Source organism: Seriola aureovittata, chromosome 1 (assembly GCF_021018895.1).
Source record: "Seriola aureovittata isolate HTS-2021-v1 ecotype China chromosome 1, ASM2101889v1, whole genome shotgun sequence".
NCBI classification, from domain to species: domain Eukaryota; kingdom Metazoa; phylum Chordata; class Actinopteri; order Carangiformes; family Carangidae; genus Seriola; species Seriola aureovittata.
Genome location: NC_079364.1, coordinates 33,306,896 through 33,319,696, shown reverse-complemented (window position 1 = coordinate 33,319,696; position 12,801 = coordinate 33,306,896). Strand labels below are relative to the sequence as shown.

General features: G+C 39.3%; 1 protein-coding gene across 1 annotated transcript in view; it reads left to right on the top strand.

Annotated features, from left to right (window-relative positions):
- Positions 1 to 12,801, top strand: part of efl1 (elongation factor like GTPase 1) — a 103,621-nt gene that overhangs the window by 76,386 nt on the left and 14,434 nt on the right. The window contains exons 17-18 of the mRNA XM_056381327.1: positions 11,847 to 11,976; positions 12,295 to 12,421. Of these exons, the coding sequence (XP_056237302.1) occupies positions 11,847 to 11,976; positions 12,295 to 12,421 (257 nt within the window). The remainder of the gene's footprint in view (positions 1 to 11,846; positions 11,977 to 12,294; positions 12,422 to 12,801) is intronic.

Sequence of the window (12,801 nt, the reverse complement as noted above, 5' to 3'; positions counted from 1 at the left end):
TGTAAAGCCTGTCAAAAAGCAGCCAGATAGAAGAATGCAGACGGCAACCACAAAGCAGCTACCTGGATAAATCAACCCTCTAGTCAATCACACTCTACACACAATACAGCAAAGATACAGCTTTCCTAATTTCAAACAACATACAAAAAGGGCATACTGTATAATAATGCACAGGTGGGAAAATCAGAGACAGATTATTACTTGTCATGGCCCTGTTTTCAGCCAACATTATAAAAGGCCACTGGTTGCAGTGGTGGGTGTAAACAGGCAATATTAATTCCCCTTAAAGATGGATGACCTCCTTTACCCTTCAGAGTGACCTTCTTCCAAACCTGCTCTACATACAGTAATGTTAGTATTGTAAAACCCAGAGTAATGAGTAAAGAGAATGCATCTGTCATTTATATAATCCATCAGAGTACTGTGGCTCATCTTTTATGCAACTAACGTTATCCTCTTTAATGACTTTGAGGTATCATCAGCTTTTGTATATCTCATACAGTGTGTGATAACATGTAGCTGTAGCTAGATGTTGGCATCGTGGAAAACATATAGTCATCAGTTTATTGATGCCATCTACCATTTATTCATGAAGACAGTGGCTTCAGAAAGATGTGCCTGTGTTCATTCATCACAGCTGTTGCCAGCACAGCAGGAGAACAGAAATTAGTCAATTCAGAAAGTCAAAGTCAGAGGGTGTGCTAGTGCTAGTGTTTGACCTGATCTTTAGTACAGTCAGTCCTTCTGTTCTGCACATAGATATTAATTTAAAAATATCTAAATGTGTGATTGTATTGCTGTTGTACTGAGAGTTGAGTATAGCATTTTTTTTCTTTTTTCCTTTTTTTAATTGGACAAAAACTTGACATAAATAATCAGCAGACCAAACATTAAAGACAGATCAAAGTTAACACACTAAGTCTCACCAAACAAACCAAATAACATAAAAAAATCAATCAGGCTTGACAACCCAAATAAAATATTAAACAATAACTAAAAAGAAATCGCCTTGTATATTTACAGTATTTTCCTATTAAGATCATGTTTTTTCGAGGACAATTACTAAAAATTAATGTATCAATATGCAATGTAGAAACTGACAGATTTTGTTGCGATAACATTGCCCCATACCTCAGACACTTCTTCCTCCTGACGTTATCCTGCAACTAGAATGACTGGATTTGACTGAATGTGCTTATTGACCAAAACCACAAAAAATCCACTTGAAAATTAAGTGAAGAGCAGTGGACATCGATTCAACCAAAACAGGAGTGGAAATGAATAGAAATACAGCAACAAACATTAGCTAAGGGCAGATGATTCAGTGGAGCGGGTTTTTCTCAAGGCTCTCTTTCTCACTGGCTTGTCGCCCAGGTCCTGCCTCACCATGCTTCATCAGAGGGATGTCATTGCTGCAGTGATGAGTGTTGCCTTGTTTTCACCACTTAGTGCCCTGTATTCAGGATAAGGAGCTGAGCTTTTGTCTCCATCACTTAAGAGAGTTTCTTCCGACGGCTCTCAGACTGCTTTCAGAGGTGTTTGGCAAACTCCCGTTGGCCTGTAATACGACTTTTACTCAGTGACTTCCAACTAGCCACTCTACCAGACAAGCCTAACTGCTGAGAGCCACAGAGATGGATGTCCTCCTGGCAGGTTGTCCTACCCCTGCAGCAAAACCCTCATGTTGGTGGAGTGTTTACTGGCTTCTTGATGACGTTACTGATAATGGTGCATCTTGTACTTATGCCATTTGCAATGCAACAAGCTGCGGCTGTTATGGTGTATCAGATCCAGTCGGAGCTCTGCATTTTAATAACGTGTTTGCTTTTGCCCAGATACTGGGAAAAAAAATTCTGTTTCAAGACAACTCATTGAGTGAAGCACAGGGCTCAAAGAGCAGTCAAGGGTGCCATGCACCATGTGCAGGGCATGGCATGTCAGCAGTGTGGAGTGGCTGGCTTCGGCAAGAGTTTAAGTAACATTAAAGTGTAACGAGTCTGCATTAACTGTTATGTTTTGGTATTGTAATGTTGGCTCTGAGCTCTACCTCATGAGCTGGACACCAAATATGTTGGATTTCGGTTGTTTATCAATTTATTGGATCATAAATTAAGAAAATATTAGTATTAAAAATATTTATATTAAATAATAACTTTAAAATTAATTAAAGTCCTCGGGGCACCAGCCTAAACTAATAGGCAAAATAGCCAATATGGTTTCAGTCTCAGTTTATTACCATTAATCTGGAACTCTGATTAACAATTAGAGTTTACTAACTATAACCAAATTACCAAATCAACAGTAAGTTAAAGTTGAAGGATTGGAATTCTACAAAGTAGAGGTTGGCAATATTCACGCTTGTGCAACATTAAACACACCAGTAGTTATACTTAAAGGCATTTATTTACAATGGAGCAGAGTAAAACACACTGTCTAATCTAGTATATACAGGTGTGTGTATGTGTGTGTGTGTCTGTGAGGGAAGGTGTGAGTTTCTTTGTTAGCCTAGCTCATGTAATCTAAATGGTTAGCTTCATGCAGGTTCTAGAACTGAGACATACTACTATGTGTGTGAACATACGAGTACCCGATTAACTGTATGACTGACCACAAGCTAAGCAAACATTGCAACAACAAGACATCAATCAACAAGTACATTAACAAAGTTAAGACTTCTGAACAAACAAAGAGGTCCTTTCCAGTGTTGGTGTAAAGTCCACTGAGTTGGGAGGCTTCCTGGTGGAGTAAAGTCCTGTCTGGCTGTGTTGCTTTGCTGTTATTTCCTTTGTTCTCCTCACAGAGTTAGCTGTTCCATGCTAACTCTGCTATGACTCCTGCTGCTTGGAAAATCAGATGGCCTTGTGTCGTAGCTGCTGATTCTGAAGAGAACTTGGTTTACTCTGAGTTAATCCGAAGCAGGTCACTGCTGTTGAGGAGAAGAACGTTTGCAGGCTGCTGGTAGCAGGCCGGTGAGAGAGCTGGTTTCTCAGGTAGCAGAGCTGACCTGGGCTGGGGCCTTGTTGCCCTTTGAAGAACCGAGAGGAGAGAGCTGGAGCTGCTCTACAGAGCAAGCCAAGAAGAGAAGAGAGAGAAGAGAAGAAGGACATCTGGTTTTGTTTGGTGACACCCTTGGGGGTCACATGTCACACGCTGACCCACACTGGCTGGCCAGTAAGGTCCGTGGGGGGAAGGGTCGTCCCCAGGTGTGAACAGTGAGGAACTGTGGAGTGTGAGTTCCTTTGTCAAGTGGAGCAAAGAAACATCTGGTCTGATGAATGATGAGTCCCAACAGTAATTTTAATGTATAGGCATTTATTATTCATTTTTTGTTACACTTAAATTTATGAATTGCATTGTGTAGTACTGGGACAAAGTATTTTGTGTTCTGTAAATTTTTTATTTGACCATCACGTAAAGTGAATGATCTGTCAATCACCTGTGTCTCTGCTGTTTCTTTAGTTATCTTTAGACAAAATATTGTGGAAGTGTAAAACAGTCACCAATTCTGCTGGTGAAGACTGTGGCCAATTACATCCATGCCTTTCATCCCCTTTAAAAGTACTATGTCCCCACCATAAACACTGTCACTCTGCTAAGTGAGCAGATTGTCAGGACTAAGATTGTGATGCAGTGTGTGTAGAGCTGCAGCTGTGCAACAAGTGGCAGCCACGGAGGACGAGACACACGTACATATACTTGTGTGATTATTTACTTAAAGGCCCACATGTGTACACCCACATGTTGGTCACATGCGTGTGACACATGCGTGTACAGTGTTGGGAAGTTTTCTTTCAAAATGTAATAGTTATCAGATGACTAATTACCCTGTTAAAAAAGTAATAAGTAATGTAAACATGCCAGCAGAAGGTGTTCCTGCTCGGCCAAAGATGCAAAGCAACAGACTGAATGTTATCAGCTTTTTCATGCATAGATAGAATGAGATGGGAGCCCTTTATAATCAACAACATTTTGATTATTAACTGTAATTTGATTACAATATCTTATTAATAACTGTAACAGATTATAATTACATTTATTTTGTAATTTGATTATGTAATCCTGTTACATGTAACTAGTTACTCCTCAACACTGTGTGTATGCACAAGTGTGCTTAAGTCTGTATGCGCATCCTGTGACTGCACGCTCACATGCACGTGTGACTCTTCATCTAAACTCTCAAACCAAGAAGAACCAAGAAAACCAGCTGTTTATCTAAACATGGACCTCAGCAGTCTAGCATGATACACGATTGTTGTTTTATATGGTTCCATAATTTATCTAGCTTTATGTGTGTATGTATGTTTGTTTTTTTTCCATCAGGTAGTTACTGTAATAATCCCATTATCCATACCACTTATCCTTATAAGGTTGTGGGGGTGCTTAAGCCAATCCAGCTGAGGTAGGGAACACCCTGGACAGGTCGTACTATAATAATGATGTGGTCAAACTGTTTATATGATTATTATATGAAAAATACCTTATTTCAAACAAATTACTGACTACTGAATATGTGCGGCAATAACCAATGAATAGTTAAAATATAAATAATTCATTTCAATTAAACACTCTCCAACCAAAATCGGCAGAGAAAATTTCCATCAGTTCATTAAATCCTGGCGGCATCTGAAATAGTGATGCGTGGGTCAACCCACAACCTGACTGTGATTACTAGTCCAGCTTCTCTTCCTCTGGGGTACAGGTCATGTTATATCCTGACTGTCAGTTATCAGCATAACTGAACAATAAAGTGACACTATAACACTGTGATGTGTTCTCATTATCTGATCAGATGTGCTGACACAGGCCTCCATGCTTGCAGGTATGAAGGTTTCTTTGCAACAAGAGTCACATTCAGTCCTCTCTTTTGACTTTCTGTTCAGCAAAAGTAGCGTTTCATGTTTTTGTAGCTCTATTGTGATTGGTTAGTTGGTTTGCAGCTGTATTCTGATTGGTTTGTTGGTTTGTAGCTGTATTCTGATTGGTTGATTTGTAGCCATATTCTGATTGGTTAGTTGGTTTGCTGCTGTATTATTATTATTGGTTGGTTTGTAGCTGTATGCTGATTCGGTAGTTGGTTTGTAGCCGTATTCTGATTGGTTGATTTATAGCTGCATTCTGATTGGTTGATTTATAGCTGTATTGTAATTGGTCGGTTTGTAGCTGTATTCTGATTGCTTACTTGATTTGTAGCCGTATTGTGATCGATGCAGAGTCAAGATCACTTCACAAAACAAAGTTTTGGCCTTGTAAACGCGATATCTCAGTAACGCCTTCAGGGAATTTCTTTGGTAATTTGGTTATTATTTTGATGGTCAAAGGTCAATGTCACTGTGACCACACAAAACACATAGTTATATAGTGTTGGATTCTTTTATTTTGGTGTTTCCTGTTGATCCTGTTGCTGATCCCTCTAGGTGGATCGCTTGATTGACACACACCTGTGCTGACTAGTGGGCTGAGTCAATTTAGGCCAGCCCTTTTTTTCAGCTCTCTCTCTCTCTCTCCCTCCTGTTGCAGCAGCACCTTTGTGGTGCAAGATATCTGTTTTCATTTCAGGATAACCCATCTACTTTCAATAAACTTTAAAGTAGTAAACTTCTTTCTGGTGTTGTGTCCATTATTAAATTCGGTGTTAAAGCCAGCCGTACGTTTTTAGCTGTAACCCAAGACTTCTAACAGCAATTGTGACAAAATTTCACACAAATGGTTCATATTTTATATGATTCTGGATAAACAGTGATGTAATCTGAAAGTAGTCTGAGTGTTGGAGGCAGACAACCCTGAAGTGGAACAAATTTCATTGGGTGAACTCAAGTACATTTACGAGTCGAAAAATCAACCTCAAAGAAACAGTTTAAAGACCAGAAGTGTAGAGGAGGAGAGTGGATGAAAAGAGACAGACAAGTATAGACAGAGCAAGGCCGTACACATTTCTCTACATGTGGCTGCACACGCTTCTAAAAATCACACTTACAGTATATAAAGTCTCAGACTGTGTCTGTCTGCTACTGATATGTAAATCTATTACATTTAAAATTAAAGATGATTTTCAGTCAAGTCAAATTGACTATTACCCACTGTTGCTATGTTTCCCAAGATTTCCATTCTCACAGCCACATATGCAGTTTGTAGTGATAATGTTCTTGGTCATTTTTGAAATTACGCATTCCTGGTGTCAAACACAAATAAACAAAAGCGGCTTCTCATTTCTATCTGGCAACTGTTGATCTTGTTGGTTGAAATGACAACTGTTTCTGACACATTTTATCATAATTAGCTAGCTAATTAAGCTAACTAGCCGCTTGATTTAATTGAAAAAGCTGTCTCTGGTGAATTTTGTATGTTTTCCATTACAAACTTCAATTGAGAATCTTGTAAAAGGGTTCTTAAGTACACTCTTGATGGCCGTATACATAAAATCTAATCTGCCTTTCCCAGGCAAATCATCATCATCCTCACTAGCTGATGGTTCATGTAGAAGACAAGGGTACAGCAATGCTCTTCTACTGCAGAGTAGTAGATTTAGGTAGAGTTAGTTTTGATATTGTAAGTATGACAAGGAAAAATGTACAATCAAACAGTTTGGCTGCTTTGTGTAAAACAGAGGTGTCCAAACTTTTGAAGTTGAATGAAGCACTTTGTAGCTTCATTTGAATTTAAATATGATCGTATTGTTACTAAATTGCAGTCACCAGTGATGACAGGGCTTTGACAAAAGAATAGCTGTCAGTTCAGGAGTAAGTCTGTGGAGTTTGGAAGTAGGTCACAGAGATGACAGTCAGTGATCTCGAACCTCTGTCTCCTCTTGTTCACTGTCAGAAGAGAAAATATTTACTCACAAATGAATGCACAAGAGTATCTCCTTTACTCTTTCCACATTAACAGAAAAAGATCAGTGATGTCAACACAGTCGCATATTTCACCATTTTGAGGGGGGTGGGGGGTGTCAGGCACACAGAGAGGCACGGTAAAGACATTGGCAGGGCCCATAAAAAGTACAAAAAACATTTATTATTTACATTTAATAGTCAGAGCATTCACAATTATCACTCAAAATCAGCAGGGGGAGACACGTAGAAACAGTTGCAACTTGCGCTCTCTCTCTCTCTCTCTCTCTCTCTCTCTCTCTCTCTCTCTCTCTCTCTCTGTGTGTGACTGTCCCGTCTCTTACCTGTTATTTCTGTTGTGTCTGTGAGTAGCTCCAGTCAGGGTAAAATGAAATTGGGTTAAGAAACCAAAGAGAAACCTAAGTGACTTGTTCTGTCTGTTTGTCAATCAATCTCTGCTCTATTTAATCACTATGCAACACCAGCAGCAGTGCTCCACTGCATGACCTGAGTTATTGACGTCTCTCTCTCCCCAAAATAGGCGAACAAGTGATTTAAAAGTAACTTCAATCAGGAAAAAAGAATGACAGATCAGACATTAGATATTACCCAAAGTGTATTTACAGATTCTGAGAGTGACAAATGAGATACCAGATCCAATCAAATAGGTTCCAGTCCCATCTGGTCCTCTTACTACCATCCAGAACTTCCACAGTGGGGAAATACAACACAGTGGATGTGTTTGTTCTGAATGGGGCTTTTTTAATGTAACCTGTGTCCCCACAAGATAATTTAGTTAGCTAATGAAATGTTTCTTAGCCTTGGAGGGAAGGCTACTTTTTTTGAATTTCTTCCACTTTTGCTGTTGTGATTTTGGTCTTGGAAAGGCTCGAGAATAATACACCAGGGTTAGGGTTAGGGTTACTTTTCCTGCTGTGACGTCTCTCAGAGCACAAACACTTCAAACACACCTGTCCAGTATGATGCGGCTACATTGCACTCGGGAATGAAAGAGTGAAAGCAAAATTTGTACAAACAAAACATAACATCACCGAATGGTCACACACAGAGGCTGCAACACTTACATCAGCACCAACCTGAGGATGAGACATTATCGGCTTTACCCGTCTGCACGGCTAGCAGCTCACTCTTTCTCCCCTGCGTGTGTGTGTACTCCATAACTGCATGTGATGACATTGCTCCCTGCAGTTGTGTGTGTCCTCTCAGGCAAACTCAGCTGGCAGTGTAAAAGGAGTCAACACCTTTTTTAGCATGTTTACATTCACTTAAAAAATCTACTTATACCTGTTGATTTTGATATAAAAAGGGTATTAGTAAGGTGTTGGGCCACCACGTACTGCCAGAACAGCCTCAGTGCTCCTTAGTATTGATTCTCCAAGTCACTGAACTCTACTGGACGATGAATTCCATTCTGAAAGTTTAGAGTTCAAAAATTCAAAGTAACTTTATTGTCCCTTACAGGGAAGTTCTTCATAAACATATTCCCTCATGTGGTGTTTTGATACTGGTGGTGGAGAGCGCTGTTTAACGCTAATTTAATTTAATTTAATACGCTTTGTGGTTGTTATTCCATTATAAACAGGTGATAATCTTTCAGTGAAATATATTGTAATAATCCAAAATTAAAAGATGAAGTGAATACTGTTTCTTGGATACATATTTACTGGGCATTTCCCCTGTGTGCAACAGCAAGGACACACAGACACATTAGTTTGTAAACCCTAAAATCAGTAAAAAAAAGTTAAACGTACACTAATTTAACAGCGAAGTAGAAACACTTGTATGATGTAATCTAATGCAAACATAATAACTGTTTAGGGTGCTACCAAAGTTATTTTTGTTTTGACTCAGTTCTGTTGCATATTTGGCGGCCGTACTTTGTGTTGGCATGAATTATACAAAAGGTTTGTTTCTGATATTTTCACTATGCACAAAAACATGAAAACCACCAGGCAATAAAATGCAGCTGCACACACTCCAGCCTCCAGAATGACCACAGTGTTTTATCCACACCTCTCTGACATGGAGTCACGTTGGCTGGCAGATGGCAGTCTGAGCCCTTTGTGACATCGCTGGCACGCAGCCTGACCTGCAGTGCATTAGAATGAGGTCAGCGCTCAGCCACCGAGCGTGCACGCGACTGTGACATCACAGCTCCAGCACTCTGGTGGGATTATCTCTCTCTCTCTCTCTCTCTCTCTCTCTCTCTCTCTCTCTCTCTCTCTCTCTCTCTCTCTCTCTCTCTCTCATCCAATGGGAAGCAGTCTTGTTTGACAGGTGTGCTGTAAGGGTTGGATTGCTGAAAAAGCTTTTTGGTTGTTTTATTTGAATTATCTCAGACAACATTTTTCCTGAACTCACCTGTTGCTTGTACATCTGTCTGTACCCACATTTGCATTATCGCATTTCATAAGAAAGGTTTTAAAGTGGCTGCAGACATCTTCATGGGACCTAATAGTGGTTTTGGCTAATTTCAAATCACCCTTAGCTGAGTGACAGAGGGAGAGAACGTATCAGCGTCAGGGTCAATGAGCAGCTGGGATTACCTGTTTTCTGTCCTGTTTTCTGTTGCTGTGTCTAACTGGATTAGACGAGCATGTGACTGTCTGTGTCTTTGTGTCTGTGTTTGTAAGTAATGCCATCTCAACCCTTAACACAAATATAAACACAGACATCTTTTTAGGAATGACCCAGTGAACCCTGGGTCAGCCAAGAATCTTTGGTGTTGTTTAGTAAAGCCTGTAACAGCAGACAGCAGCAGTTAGACAGACAGCCTAATCACTGTGGATGTTCCAGCCCATCTGGGAGGCCGACATGGACCTTTTGTATTGCAGTTATAAACCAAGTCACACTGACTGCAGTTAATAGACAGTTAATAACAATGACATTTGAAATGCTGTTACACAAATCATTTCTGTTAATACTATGCTTGCATTTAAAGGAAAAGTTTGGCAATATTATATTTGTATGCTTTTATTCAACAAATCCTATGAAATGAACAAAACCAGTGATGTATTAGAGTTTGTCTCTCAATACTTTGTGACATCCCTACTCGTGCCTCCAGCCCATTGCTTCCTACTGAGGATGTAAATTAAAAAAATATCTCACAAATAGATAGTATCATTTATATATATATAGGGCTCAGTAATTTCATTAAACAGCTGGGCACTAGTTTAAAGCATCAATGTTACTCAAACAGGAGGGAAGAGTATACTTTTGGGGACTATTTTTGGTGTTGGATTAATCCACATTTGTTGTTCTAGTGAGTATTTTCATTAACAGGACAGTTGTTTGTGGGGTTGGCTTTAATAAAATACAGTGTGTGTGTTGATGGTAATGAAGGAACATGTCACATTGTTGTACTGGGTGTACAACAATGCGGCTCACTGATATGTTTTAATCGTTTTTGTAAACAATGGCGCTCTGTGGCACAGGGGAATATGATACATCAGACTTTGGATTGACACATATATCATAAATATAATAGCATCAGGAAAAAACATTATTCAAGTACATAAAACACCATTAAAATACTTGATTTGTAGAAAAGTAGATTGACCTGCAGGTTAAGTAACTATATATGTTGAAGCATCACCCTAGCCAACTGACCTGAAATAGTTTAATAGAGCACATTATTGAAAATGGACATATATGTCTTGTGCTTCAACTAACAATTATTGTCATTATTGATTAATGTGAGGTTATTTTTTCCCAATAAATGAATTAATGGTTTTGCCTATAAAACATAAATCTCAGTGTTCTTGAGCACAAGATGTCATAATCAAAGTCCAAACCCCAAAATATTCTGTTCTATAAAAGACCAGAAAAGCAGCAAATTGTCACATTTGAGAACCTGCAGTTAGTCAATGTTTGACATTTCTGCTTGAGAAATACCTTTCTTTTGATTGACTAATCAATTAGTGAAGTCATCATTTCAGTTCTACATTTGTCCATGTTTAAAAAAACACTTACCTATAAGCTGGCGTAATAACGTGGGCACTAATCAAGCCTGAATATGTTGTGTCTGTGAACAGATTGAGCAGCACACAGATTTAAAGCCCTCCTCTACAATGTGTTATTGTTCATATTGACAATGAACAATGACGTGAATTTTTTTGATTTGTGATATAAAAAAGACAAGTTCCGAAATGGCGTCTTATTACCTGTGAAGGAGGTGTTGTCTTTAACCCCATTAGTCTCTCTGTCAGAAAGATATCTCAGAAACACTTGAAAAGATTTAGAGAATATTTAATACACAGACAAGGCTTTGATCTGGGAGCAGTTCACTTTCATTTCCTGTGGTGTTCCCTGACCTAGTCTTGTAACCAAAACCAGAAGTAGAGTGCAGTGTCATCTGTAGAGTAAGAACTTAAAAAGGGAATAGGAGCACTTTCTTCTTGGTGATAGATTAGGTGTATGTTACTGCTGCACTGCGCTGCAGAACAGAGAGGTTCAGGAGATCCTTTGTCCCCACTGCCATCAGGCTGTAGAACCCATCTGCCAAAGACAATGGCTCATGAACTGGACTAATATAACTATTATTGTTTATTATTAACTATTATTATTCTTATTATTACTAAACGAGCTACTGGACACCTGAATTTCCCATAGGGCATAAATAAATAATCAATTTCAAATTGTTTTAGTATAAGTGGTGGTACAATTAGGTTTGCATGTCCTGGTTTTAGCCATGCTAACGTGATGACGGCTGCAGCAAACTATTATTTTTATTATCTGTTGATTACTTTTTTGGTCAATGAATCACTTCATCATCTTTGAGACAGTGAAACATCCCATCATACTTTCCTCATGCGCTAAAGTGATGTATTAAAATTTAATAATAAATGTTTTATTCAATCAACAGGCCAAAACCCAAAGGTATCTGGTTACCATAGATACAGTATATGACAAAGGAAAGCATCAAACCTTTGTGGACGTTGGAGAACAAATTGTCTGTCACCAGTATCACTAACACGAGTTTCACTTGTCTTTTTAAAGGTTTGCTAAAATTGAAATCAGTGCATCAAAGCCCATTATTCCATTCAGAGAAACCGTGGTACGTCCTCCAAAAGTGGATATGGTGAATGAAGAGCTGGGCAGGCAGCAGAAAGTAGCAATCATTCACCAGGTGAGTCAACTGCACAGTAATTGAACTATAGTCAACATCAGCTTCAACCAGTTATGTAAAGTTTCCTGTGCTGATGACTGATCATTTTGTGCCTGCAACGTCTTTACTGGGACTTGGGACACAGGAGAGGATGTCTGTTACAACTGGTGTGTTCAAGTGACATTTTTTACATCACCAGAGTGGAACAGGAGAAGTGGACAGTTAGAATAGCAGTGGAGCAAGGAGCAGATTTGTTGGATTTTTGGAACACTGAGAAATCATCTCTCAATACAAATGATTGGTGTTCAAACATGTCAGTGTGTATGTATCTGATACTAGGTAAAAGAAGAGGCCTTGCAAGGTCGTTCATCAGACACCCTACATGTGGACCCCAGTGGTCTGGTGACCCTCACCACACCCAACAGAATGGCCACCATCAGCGTCCGGGCAATCCCTCTGCCTCAGGGTAAGACCTGAACACACACTAATCAGTTTAAAGATGTCAGTATACTTCAACAAACTAGGCTGTGTGATGTGTTATCTAAAGGCAAAAGTGTTGATAACTATACAGAAAGACCATCCAGCAAGGCCCTGCTATCATAGAGAGAGGTTACACATGATTAAAGACCTTAGTGCTACTGTACCTTTAAACAGTTGCAGGCATCTATTGTTTTGTACTCAACTGATTACAACTAAAGAGAGAGAATCTCAAATCCAACTTTCACACCTCAACAAACTTGGCCAGTCACTGTGTGAATTGAATAATCTTGTCTGTTTTCCTTTTCAGAAAGTTATAACAAATGTGAAATGTAGCCCGGCCCCCATCCCCACAGTTCTATGGAGGTT